The sequence below is a fragment of the Stegodyphus dumicola genome, chromosome 10 (genome assembly GCF_044657685.1).
Source record: "Stegodyphus dumicola isolate Sdum_Otavi_A_Nest chromosome 10, ASM4465768v1".
In the NCBI taxonomy this organism is placed as follows: domain Eukaryota; kingdom Metazoa; phylum Arthropoda; class Arachnida; order Araneae; family Eresidae; genus Stegodyphus; species Stegodyphus dumicola.
Window position 1 is genome coordinate 186,903,882 of NC_140777.1, and position 12,446 is coordinate 186,916,327.

General features: G+C 34.4%; 1 protein-coding gene across 6 annotated transcripts in view; it reads right to left on the minus strand.

Annotated features, from left to right (window-relative positions):
* Positions 1-9,946: 9,946 nt before the first annotated feature.
* LOC118191479 (2',3'-cyclic-nucleotide 3'-phosphodiesterase-like) overlaps positions 9,947-12,446 on the minus strand; it is a 61,989-nt gene continuing 59,489 nt past the window's right edge. For all 6 annotated transcript variants that reach the window (XM_085826009.1, XM_035362278.2, XM_035362273.2 and 3 more), the window contains one exon: positions 9,947-10,689. In XM_085826009.1, the coding sequence (XP_085682135.1) occupies positions 10,153-10,689 (537 nt within the window). In that variant the 3' untranslated portion in view covers positions 9,947-10,152. The remainder of the gene's footprint in view (positions 10,690-12,446) is intronic.

Below are 12,446 nucleotides of genomic sequence, written 5' to 3' on the forward strand. Positions count from 1 at the left end.
GAATAGTAAGAATCATTCACATTTATAAATTCAATTTCGATTTGAATATTAGAAATGATTTTTGGACTTGGGTTTAATGGAAATGATAGTAAGAAATTCCATATATGAACAAAATTACACGCTACGGAATGACATATGAAAATTGCGAACTGCAAATAACATACCACCATTCCTCTTAACTTGCAAAGTTCATTCCAAATTAAGTACCAGAATCTTACCTAGTTACTTTGTAGAGACATTAGGATTTTTGGAAGCAGGCAAAATGAAAAATTAGTAACCGCCTTCGCCGGGAATCGAACCACGGACCTCTGGATACGGGCCTAGCATGCAGAACCACTACACCACGAAGGCACGCTAGGAAAGTGGGAGAAATACCTTATATACTCCGCTTTTTAAAGGGCGATTGGGGTTTTCAGAAGACCCAATCGCTAAAGCCTGGGTGTGGAGAAAACAACCAACACCCTTTCAGTTCGGGTGCCACTGTAGAGACATTAGGACTTTTTGGAAGCAGGCAAAATGAAAAACTAGCAAAGCCTTCGCCGAGAATCGAACCACGGACCTCTGGAGACCGGCCCAGCGTGCAGAACCACGATGGCACTCTAGGATAGTGGGAGAAATACCTTATAACTTCTTTGATTTATGCTTAGAAAATATGTCTATTGATTGTTTGATCATAATGCGAATTATACAGAAACAAATTAATATATAAAATAAGTGCTTTATAATAAATAGTTGCAATTAATTTCCGCTTCCACCCCTTTCTGATTTGGGATTACAAAAGGTGGAACCTTTCCTTTAGGGGGTTGCCTTTAATAATTTTCAGGTTAGAGACTAAGGAATACAAAGAAACTTTTCCTATCTTCTGCTGACTGCTATCCCTAAACTGAGGTAGGTCATGAAGTTACTATTTCATAGTCGAATGATGGAATATTAACTTTTACAAACACTGAATTTAGCTGTTTCATGTGCTTCCAAGGGCCTCCTATCTGCGTCATATAGAGAATTGCGTCACGGCACCATATAGGAAGGGGGCCCTTAAAACTTAAAAGAAAACGAATTCTATTATCTACATATACTTAAAGATTCTAAAGTTAAAAGTAAATCGGAGTCAAAGCAAGGCTATCCTCAACTATATTAGCAATCGTGTAAAAGGAGTTTAACACAAAATCCAAACATATCAAAACTTCTTCTATTGAAACTCCAATTCCGAACTCATCAGGGGAAAATGAATTAAAGCTTCTATACATATGTAATAGAATTCCTCTTTTAAGTTTAAACATGTAAATGTAGTTTAGCAGGACATTTAAGGGCCCCTATGCGTCGGCATTCCTTGCATACCCTTATTTACGCCACTGAATGCAGATAGAAAATATTAAACTCTCACCGCAATATCACACATACTTATTTTCCATTTATACCAGATTAATTTCAGGTAAATATATTCTCCAGAATGTTAAATAGCACAAAAATGTTGTCAATGGAAGTGGAGACAGCACGAATTTCTGTTCAAAATTCATTTCTGAACTTCTTGAGCCAATTCTTGGAGCCAATGGCCCATACTGAACATTATGGGCCATTGGCTCCAAGTTGCAAAAACCATTAAGAGTTTATGGTTATTGTCAATGCTGTTTAACCGCTCCTTTTTAAATATTCATCATTTCACTGCATCATTTTAACTGTGTCAGCAAAATGGCTGCCGTTCAAAGAGTTGAATGTATAGATTTCATTTATCGGATTTGGTTGAAAGGGCATGTGGCTTGATTTCAAAATGTATGCGAGTGCCTTGTGTCCAAAAATAGTGTGCATTAGTTGAAAGAGACGCGACAGATTTATGAGAATGGGGGTGTCATGTGTCCAGTCCTTCCAAGCACAAGGTCAAAAGAAAGGGCTCTTAGTTTTCCTATGGGCAAATACCTGTTAGTCCTTCAACTAAATCACTAAACTCATCAAGGTCTTGCTTTCCTGCCTAAGGGAATGCAAAGTTCTTAGCAAAAATATCTACTGCATCTTTCTTAGGTAAAATAATTCTAAAATTACTAAAATATGACATTCTTAGATTACCTAAATCAATTATTCAGTGAAAAAAATTATATTCTTCCAGTTCCACCAAACTGACTTTATTTTCCTGTTGCCTGCAGTTGTGAAGCTGTTCAGTTATTGTTTTCATCACACATCGCATAAAGGAAATTGCTTCTGCTATTCACTGTTTCTACGGCTTTAATTTCTAAATTTAGAAACTGAAGTCTAAGAGACGACCATCAGAAAAGAGAGAGAAAAAAATGCATAAATAAAATAACCAATAAAATAATTCATAATTAAATAAATCAATTTCAGTAATATGTACTGGGACTTAGCTGGAACTACAGTTTCATTCCAAAACTAAGAAGCAAGTCAACGGGCTTATGGCTGAATTTTAAGCCCTTAATGTACGGTACAATGAGCTAGCTCAAGAGATGATAAAAATAAATACCATTCTTCCTCCAACAAACCAATGAAAAAAAAACTAATAACTGTTTTAAAAATTTCTATTTACCCCTTCAAACAGCGTAGTTTAAATAAAAAGTGCATTGTTTTTTTTTTTTCCAAATAGTTTTCTTCATAATTTATTTTTTTGATCATAGTTATTATTTTAGGTAATTTTTAAACTTTTATTTTAATTGTTTGTGTTGCATTGTCTCTTCAGATAATTGTTTTAAAATTTTCTATTTATTAATTCGAACTGAGCATTTAAAATATATTTATTAAAATAAATTGTCCAGGAATTTATTTTATTTATCTGGTAAAAAGGTAAATTGGCTAAATTTCCACTGATGATAACAGAGAGAATGCTGGAAACAATATGCAAATATGGAAGTAAACTTTAACAGATATGTATAGGTATGAAGAATCAAAAAACTTCTGTTCACAATCCCCTCTAATTGTCAAGCAAAATGCAACAGGATAAGAAACGTTTCCCAGAATCTAAGGGTTGATATGTAAGCTAACAAGAAAGATAAAATTTTGCAGAAATGACAATTTTCATTCCCTGTATTTGGTCACATCGTTGCAAACGTTTGTAGATGCTCTTTTTCTGGGAAGTCATTAATGTTCGATGCACGAGCTGGGTGATCACTTCTAGTACTTTCAGGAATGAAAAATTTACCCGTTCTCATAAATTCATTACATTTCCTGAAGAATAAACCTCTGGCATGTGGGTGAGTATTCCTCTTTTCATTAAAAGTCTCAACTTTAGTGAAAGTGATTGCTTCTGAGAAAAGCACTATGCTTGTATTCAACGTTAGAATAATATTTTACAGTTTGTTAAGAAAATAATGTTTTTAATGTCAGAAGAATTTTCTGCTGAAAATGTGGTTCAGTTCGATAAAGAAACACCAAAGCTCTCATATTTAGGGTTACACAAAACTATAATTATAATTCATCTCGAAAACTAAAATTTACTGGAGCTGGGCTTCCACAGAATTTAAGTTCTGGTTGTCTCAAAAGTCCACATTGTCTCCCAACTTAATGTTCTCCTCTTGTAAACTCAGGCTATATTTAAAAGTAGTAAGCTTTCAAAGAAAGAAATGTGAAAAATCCAACTCTGCCCTTGCTGGAATTTGGCAGCAAGGGAAAAGTTTGTTCACAACAAATCTTCTAAATGTCAACTCAAGAGAACGCAATAATTTCTTAGCGGCGAATTCAAGTGCAACGCTTGTCATAATAATCGCACTTGCATTACAAAACCGGATTCAAGTGCAATGCTTTTCGGACACGCCTATTGTAAATACGTCACTACCATAGGCCCACCAGCGGCCGAGGGGTAAAGTCGCTGAACACGGTCCGAGGTTCGAATCCCGCGAACGGGCTATCTGCATGGGCGTTTTCGTGGTTTTCCCCATGTGTAACGTGTATACGAGGCAGTTTCCCTTAGAAAGTCCTCCACGAAGGCATCCCTCCCGTTAGGAAGATAGCCCTAGTGTGCTTTGCCATAAATACACCACCGTCACTACCCTAGAGGAATTTTGCGGCTACTTCTGACCTGCCACAACAACAGAGACTGTAAACAAGATGGCTGAAGAGATTTTCCTCAGACGTTTAAGAAATCGGAGAAATGCTGATCGAATTCCTTGTTATTTAAGAGAGAGACGTAATCCTTTTGAAATGGCAGAGCGTGAATTCATCAGTAGATTCAGATTAAATCGGTTTGCTTCAATGAATTGAAACCTTTTCTGAAGGCAACTGCCAATGGATATTCTCTGCAAATGCAGGTTTGTTTTTGCTTTACATTATGAAAACTGAAATACTTCTGGAAATGTTACCGATTCAAAGACTGCTTAAATGACCTATATGAGAATATTATATTTATACGTAAACGCACAAATTTTTAATGTTCCTGTATCAGGATTCTTTCTTTTTCATCCCCCTTTTTTCTTTTCGAATATGAAAAAAAAAAAAAAAAAGGCATGTCATTTCAGAATAAGTCCGATTTTGTGTCAAAATACCTATATTAGAACGATGCTATATATAAATCTAATATATATCCTAATTCGCGCTTTCGAGACATGAAAAACGCAAGTTGAATTTCGTCAACCGGCCCAGTAGAATGGGAGATATAGAGCTGTCCCCATTTTTTCACATACTATGCAATTTGTTAAATCTTAGAAAATAAATTTTGACTAAAAATTTAAGATGCCCAGTTTTGCCAATTAAGATGCACAGTTTTGGTGCATATTACATGGGTCTTTAATTATCCCTGATAATGAGTGTACATGCCAGGTAATTAGTTAAATCTTAGAATATAAATTTTGACTAAATCTTTTAAGTTATCAATGGGCTTATTGATTAAGTCCAAATGAATTACATCATTACTAATCATACTACAGTGCATTAAGGGCTAAACATAAGATTTTATTTTGAAAGACTGAGTGTTATGTGTATCTTTGCAGCATTAGCACCAGACTTTACATGTGAACATGAAAACAGGTCTTATAGTCTGAGGTATAGAGAACTTTGTTTTAAATTGACAGATAGCTCTTCTCAGCTAATAAAATAAAGGGTATACCTGGAATCTGACCCATCTTCAGCACATTCTTAGCATGAAGACATCAAATTAATTTTGAATTCAAGGTACAACCAAGGTATGCATATATAAGAACTACACCAGGGAATGTAATCATTGAAAAACTTTAAATTAATCGTAGGGTACACATAAAAAGATCATGGCAACACATTTAGTAATGTTAATTTAAATTTTTCACAAAATAAGCCAAAGCTCAACACTGAAAAACTGAATTTTTGAACCTGAAAATCCAGTCTTGTATATTGAGCAAGAATGGCCATGTCATAAGCATAAAATGCTAGAGTGATATTAAATAATTCTGGCATGTCATTAATGAAGATACTGAACAAATACAAGCCTAATAAAGAACCCTGGGCACGCTTGAATGTACTAGACAGGAATTCGAAATGATAGTATTAACTTGAACAGAGAACGATCTGTTACTCAGATATGACTTAATAATATAAAATGAAATAGGCCAAAAATCAAGTTATATGAGCTTGATTATGATTCCTATCAAATGCTATATCAAGATAAAATACACCAGTTTGCATTTTATTTATTACAGAAGCCTTAGGGAATGTATTCCTTTGTCAATAGAAGCTAGAGGGTAGCAAGGTTTTTTTGGGAGAAGAGGGATCCAAGCTGCTTATCAATTGAGATATTTTGGTTCCAGAGGAAAAACATTCAAGCAATTTATATTCACATTTGAGCACAAATTAATAAACAACATATGAAAGGAAGCTTTTTAAAGTTAGCCACACATAAATTGAAAAGTGAAATATTGGCAATTTATGTCTAATAACTAACATTTAACTTTAGAAAAAATACAATATATCATTTTAAAATGTTTTATTTTACAAACCATATACGACAGGTTGGAACTTTAATAGTGGCAACACAGCTGAAAAAACACTACGCAACAAAACGAAAGAATATCGCGTATACCACACGTAAACTACATACCTACCTTACCTCTCAGCAAAGATTCGTCCTGCCTACGTCGCGCGCGTGCGGAGTGATGCGAAGAACGGATCCTTGTATTAGCTCGCGGTCTAAAGTAAGTGTTTGTCAGGATGTTTTCAAAACAAGAACAACGATGTTGGATAAAAATTGAATGTGCCAGAGGTTGTACAGCACGACAGTGTCATCAAGGGCTTCAAGAGGCTTGCGGGGAATCTGCATTGCCTTACAGAACTGTAGCAAGATGGGTGAAAGCATTCAATGAAGGAAGCCAAAACGTGGCAGACATGCTGCGGCCAAGTCGTTCGAGTGTCAGCGATGCAGACGTGCAAGCTGTTGCCGCACTAATGGACAGTGAGCGACGCCAAACAATTTGTCAGCTGGCCAGACAAACAGGATTAGCGCATATGACTCTGCTGCACATTCTGAAGGAACGCCTGTCAATGAGAAAAACTGCTTCACGATGGGTTCCACATCAATTGACGGAAATGCAGAAATGGCTACGATACGATGCTGCTCGAACCCACCTGGAGCACAAGGGAAATGCTTTTTTATGCCGTATCATTACGCTGGATGAGACCTGGGCCCGATCGTACCAGCCAGAACTGAAATGCCAATCAAACGAATGGCGTCATCACGGGTCACCACGACATTCGAAATTTCGTCAGAACCCCAGCAATGTGAAAGTTATGGTGATTCTTGTGTATGACTGTGATGGTGTCATCCTAACGCATACCGTTCCCCCACAGCAGACCATTACTGCTGATTTTTGGAGCACAATCTCCGACCAGCTTTGAGAAAAAACGGCGACACTTTCTGCAGAACGCTCCTCTAATTTTGCATGACAATGCTCGGCCGCATTCAGCGCAAGCTATGAATGATTTGTTCAAGCGATGGGGTTAGGAAGTGCTTTACCATCCACCATACTCCCCAGATCTAAGCCCTTGTGACTATGACTTAACTCCTAAGATGAAGGAACCACTTCGTGGCACTCGCTTCCAAACTGTTCCTGAGATTCTTGCGGCAGTAGACCAGTCCATTCAAACTATCAATAAAACAGGCACTGCTACAGGTATTCTGCGACTTCCACATCGTTGGAAACGGGTTGTACACAATGCTGGTGACTGTATTGAAGGACTGTAAAACATGGTGACATGAATCACTTTTGTATTCCTTGTAAATAAATAGTTGCTACTCTTAAAGTTCCAACCTCGTATGAATAAACTTTTAAATATTCTTTAGATGAGAGATTTTTCACTGATAAAATGATACTGAGAATGGAAGAGGTAAAATGACTGGCTACCATAAAGGAAAAAAATTAACAGAGTTAGTAAGGTAATATTTCATACAGAATGTATGACTACATTTTTACTGCTTCAGAAAACTGCAGACGAACATTTTTCAATTAAGTTCACTGATTTGAACTTTATAAAATAATAAAATAAGAAAAGTACGGCTCACTAAAATAAAAAAAAAAAAAAAATTTTAGAGAAGTCTAGAAACAGTTCACCAAACTTGAATATAAATTTTAAATGCTCCAAAAACTAAAAAAGACATTTTTTGATCCCACAGTTTACAAACTTCAAATTCATAAAATGATACTTAGAAAAGAATAGCTGTACGATACTGTTGTGTTTCTACTTCCTCTTAGGGAGGAAACTAATGCAGAAACAGACAGGTGAAACCATAACTAACTAAATATCAGCTGAGAACTAAACTCTTAAGAGCTACTTAATTCCCCATATTTCTAGTAATCATATAAGTGAAATTTTGTGCATTGCGTTGTGTAAATGCATCCGGGACCGTGCCATGAGAGGATCGTATAAACAAGATGTAAAATCAATATACATATAAGAAAACACATAAAAGATATAAAGAAAACATAAGAAATAGGTTTCCAGATGAAAATACAAGCTTATTCAAATTCCTCAACAATTAAATTTTACATCCTAAGTAATCGATGCTCAATTTTCTTATTTTAGTTACACATGTGGATTCTTCAACATAAATCATTTTTTCACATTTAAATCAAGGATTTGCAAATCTACTTTATGACTCATTTAATTTAACTTGAACTACTGCTATAATTTCTTGGATGTTAAAAGAAACACATTATCTGAAATTCAACATCTATTCTAAGGATGATTTCACAAAACAAACTATTTTTATACCCTAATTACTATTTATCATTTATGTCTCAGAAAAAGAAAGAAGGGGAAGTGGAGACAATTTCCAACCCTTTAGAATTAATTTAAAAATGCAATCTTAGTTTTAAAATTCCAAGGAAGTTTCTGCAACTTTACTTAAAATTCATAGGAATACATCAAACACAGAAAAAAAAAATTATCTTGGGTACACATCTTGAAGCGGCGAACTAGTATCCTAATTCTAGGCTTTCGACAAACGGCACTGCCCCTCGGTTACAAGTCGAAGTTCAGAGGACATCGTCCTGTCCTGGCACCTTTTGGCGAAACACGCGGCCGGGTAACTGGTTTCCATAGACGAAAAATTTTCACTCTGGAAGGCAAGAGAACCGCTGGCCCCGCACGGCTGTCCGAATCTATTCGGACCAGGAAAATCGTAGACAAGTCTGCGGCCGGTTAGTATAACTGCCGTTCCCTGCCATAGGCACAACTGGAAGACGAACTACCCTTCCTTATTCATCACCAGAACTCTAAAGTACAGCATTTCACCATAGAAAAGTCAGTCCAAAAAGTAAAGTTTCTGTTAATTTTGTTTTTCTTTCTCCCTCGCATTTTTGCGAAACGCGCGGCCGAGGAGCATAATTGCCGCTCCCCGCCGGAAGCACTGCTCAATGATGATCTACATCTTTTCCACCTCAACCCACGAGCAAGTTCGAAGTCCAAGTCTTAGTCAAAACGTCAGTCCCAAAAGTAAAGTGATTCAAACTCGAATTTTCTTCTCGTCTCCTTCACAAACACGGGTTCCCACAATGGCTTCATTTATCGCCCCCTTAATCTGGACAAAATTTGCGTTTCTTTCCCCGAATGACCGAATTAAGGTGATCACACATGCACGCCCCTCTTCACTTAGCCAACAACCGGACTCCCGATCGCCAAAACCAGAATGACTTACATCGAAAGTTAAGGGGCAACCTCTGACCCTTTCTGCACGTACTTCCTGTCCTAAAGGTCAAGTGCACAAAGAAATTTCTTCTAGAACATTCTAAAGGACAAAACGCGCGAAATCATGACTTAGCAAAATCGCCTCCCTTCCCTGCTTCTTTTCACAATGAATGAAAGCTTGGACAAAAATTGCAAATAAAAGGAAAATAAATAATATTCTTTGAAACTAAATAATATTCTTAGAAGCATCTGTTTTTCCCCAAAATTAAAGCATTAAAATAAATAATTCAGAATCAAATAAAATTAAGATTTTCTTAAATCAGAAAATCATTCACCTAGTTTTTTATAACGCGATCAGACAATTATCTACACAACAATACAAATAACTAAAAATAAAAAACTGATAGCAATAATTGAATTATTTTAATAATATTTCAGATGTTATGAGAAATATATTTTTTAATTAAATAGTTTCTGAAGTCAATATTTACAAGATGATACTCATACAGTAGCACCTAGATGGCAAAAACTTTTTGGTGGCAACAAAAAGGATTATGGATAAATCAATTAAATCTTACATACTATATTTTAATACACTTCTAATGTATATAGAAATTTTTGTTCCACAATTAAAGACTTATAACAGCAAGATAAAACTAATTTATTTTATAAAAACATGCGAGACAAAAAAAAATATATATATATATAAAGTGTCAAGCTAATTGCATTAAAATGCATTCAGATGTGCTTAAAAGTTTATAATAAAACATTTATTCAATTTGAAAATAATTTACTTCTCATTTTAAGAATTCTTGCTGAACTAAACAGATGATGAAACAATTAAGACAAATATTAATAATTCAGTCTATATTTCATTTTTATTTATTAACTTTGCAATTGCTTCTAAAAATTACACATGAATAAACCTTAATTTTTGCATTAAAATTATAAGCAAATATTTTAAAATTTCTTTTACACAAGCTAATTACATATTCAAAAATAAAATGTATAGTTCTATAAAATAACAATCCTTGAATAAAAATGTCATATTTCATACAGCTACTTTTATTCATAAATTCCAGTAAAAATAGCTTCAAGACTTATATCATAGGGAGGTTTAACTAACCAAGAATCACTAGATATTCGACACATTTTAAAGTCTTTTTCAAGTTCTATAAAATTGCTAACATTAATTTTTCCATCATGTGTATCTAATTTATTCAATTTGCACTCTAATATCTTCTGTATTTCCCAAAGATTAAAACTCTGTTCTCCACTCTCAGCAAGAAGAATGAAACTGCAAGGATTAATGGTGATGCCATCAACAATTTGTTTTTCGGCAGTTTTGCTGGGAACAGAAAGTTTCTCCTCAAACTTGATTGTTTTGCAACACTGAGCTAGCTTTCGTTTCAGAGAAAGTGAACTAAGAGCTGAACTGAAGTCATCAATATCATTCTGCTTAGACTTTTTTATTGAATCTTTAGCCTTGTGAATAAGTGTTTTCATTGCTTCATTCAATGAAACTATGGCCAAAGCATAAGCTGGCATCACCATAAATGCTTGGATGCTCAGCTTGTATACTCTACCATAACAATCTTTAACCTATAGTGAAAGAATAAAAATATTATATAAATTAAAAATCAAAATGAACAAAAGCTTTAACCCAAGAGAGAACATACCAAACTGAGAAACATGAAAATATATGCTAGGTGTCTCTTATGCAAAAGCATTTATTGCATGTTAAGCAGCTTAAATTATTTATATATTAAATGCTGTCCTGTTCGGCATGGCGGTAAGGGAGCAGCCATAGCCTTGGGCTGTGTTCAAATTCTAGAAAAGGCACATTATTCTAGTTTTACACATGTATTACGTTTGTATCATGGGGTCCCTCGCAATACTGTCAAGCTGGAAAAACAGTTTGGAGATATTGCTGGAATGGAAAGAAATAAAGAAGAACCTAGGATCTGCACTCCTGAAGATTCCCTTTCCAATATGGGCTGAAGCTGGGTAAATTCTCATGATAACCTATAAGGTACTCAATATGGCAGGTACAATTCTTGCCCTCTTGGCCATGACAAAATTCATGAACTTGATCTGATGTTCTTATCAGAAAAGAAAGGTAAATCACAGCAGCAACAACATGCATTAATTTCTCTGCTAACTAAAATCTAAGTGCAATAATTTAGATGTGTTCAAGCATACTAGAAGAAATTACAGATGCGGCTAGATTAAAATATTTCTTTTTATTTATACTGACACACATTTTTCTTTAAGTCAACACAAATAAAATAGGTGCCATAGCATCTTTTTTTAAAAGAACATTTTACATACTGTTGTGTTTAAGAGAAGCAGAATGACAGCATCTATCTAGCAAGAGAAGTAGAAAGCAAGTGTGATGTGTTCAAGACAAAATCCGAATTTAGAACAATTTAGTTTCAATTTTGATACCTTTTGTTGGCTAATTAATAAATCACATTATCATTGGCTGAGGGCTTAAGCAATTTATTTGCATCAGAGGTTTATGTAAAATTCATATGACAGCAATTAATTTTGAAAAAAATTATTATAAGCAGTTACTATTTTTAAGACAGAAAGGGAAAATGCCCAAATTAAAATGAGTTAAAAGATTACTACAAAATTAAAGTCAGTACTTACATATATTTTTTATATCCTACATATGTACTTTAAAAATTTTGAAAATGTAGTTTATTGTGTTTTAACATTTACCTTGGTTAGTACAAACAATCTAAATGTCATGCACATGTGCATATTTTTCTTTACATCTTTCAAACAGAAGCAGAATAACATTACCTTTGTTACAAAAGCATTTTGTACATCTTTTATAAACTGGTGTCTTTGGAGTCTGAATGAAAAAATAAACATTGTTAAATCTACTTCCTTAGAAATTTAAAGAGCTGTGATCATAATATGTTTTGAAATTGGAATGTTTGCATATTTTTAACTGCATGATAATTATTTCATCAATTGAAGTGATATTTAACAATAGTAAAAAATCCCCATATGTCACTGTCTAGCTGTTAGCCAAATTATACTGTTATTTCAAGTTACATTTACTGTTTTTGATAAATTGTAAAATGACATGATTTCAGGCTTTCTGGAGATTTAAAAAAAAAAAAAAATTACTGTTTTTGAATATAACAGATAGCCAGACAATACATAATATATACAAAAGATGGATATAAAACTGAAATAGTGAAATGACTTCTTTGATTCAGGATAATGTTTCATTAATACATTAATAACATAATTTAATGACTTTGGAGGTTGTATTGTTGTTTCGTTTATAAGAGCTTCTGAGATAGTAACTAAGATTACCTAAGATTGTGGACTAAGATTTG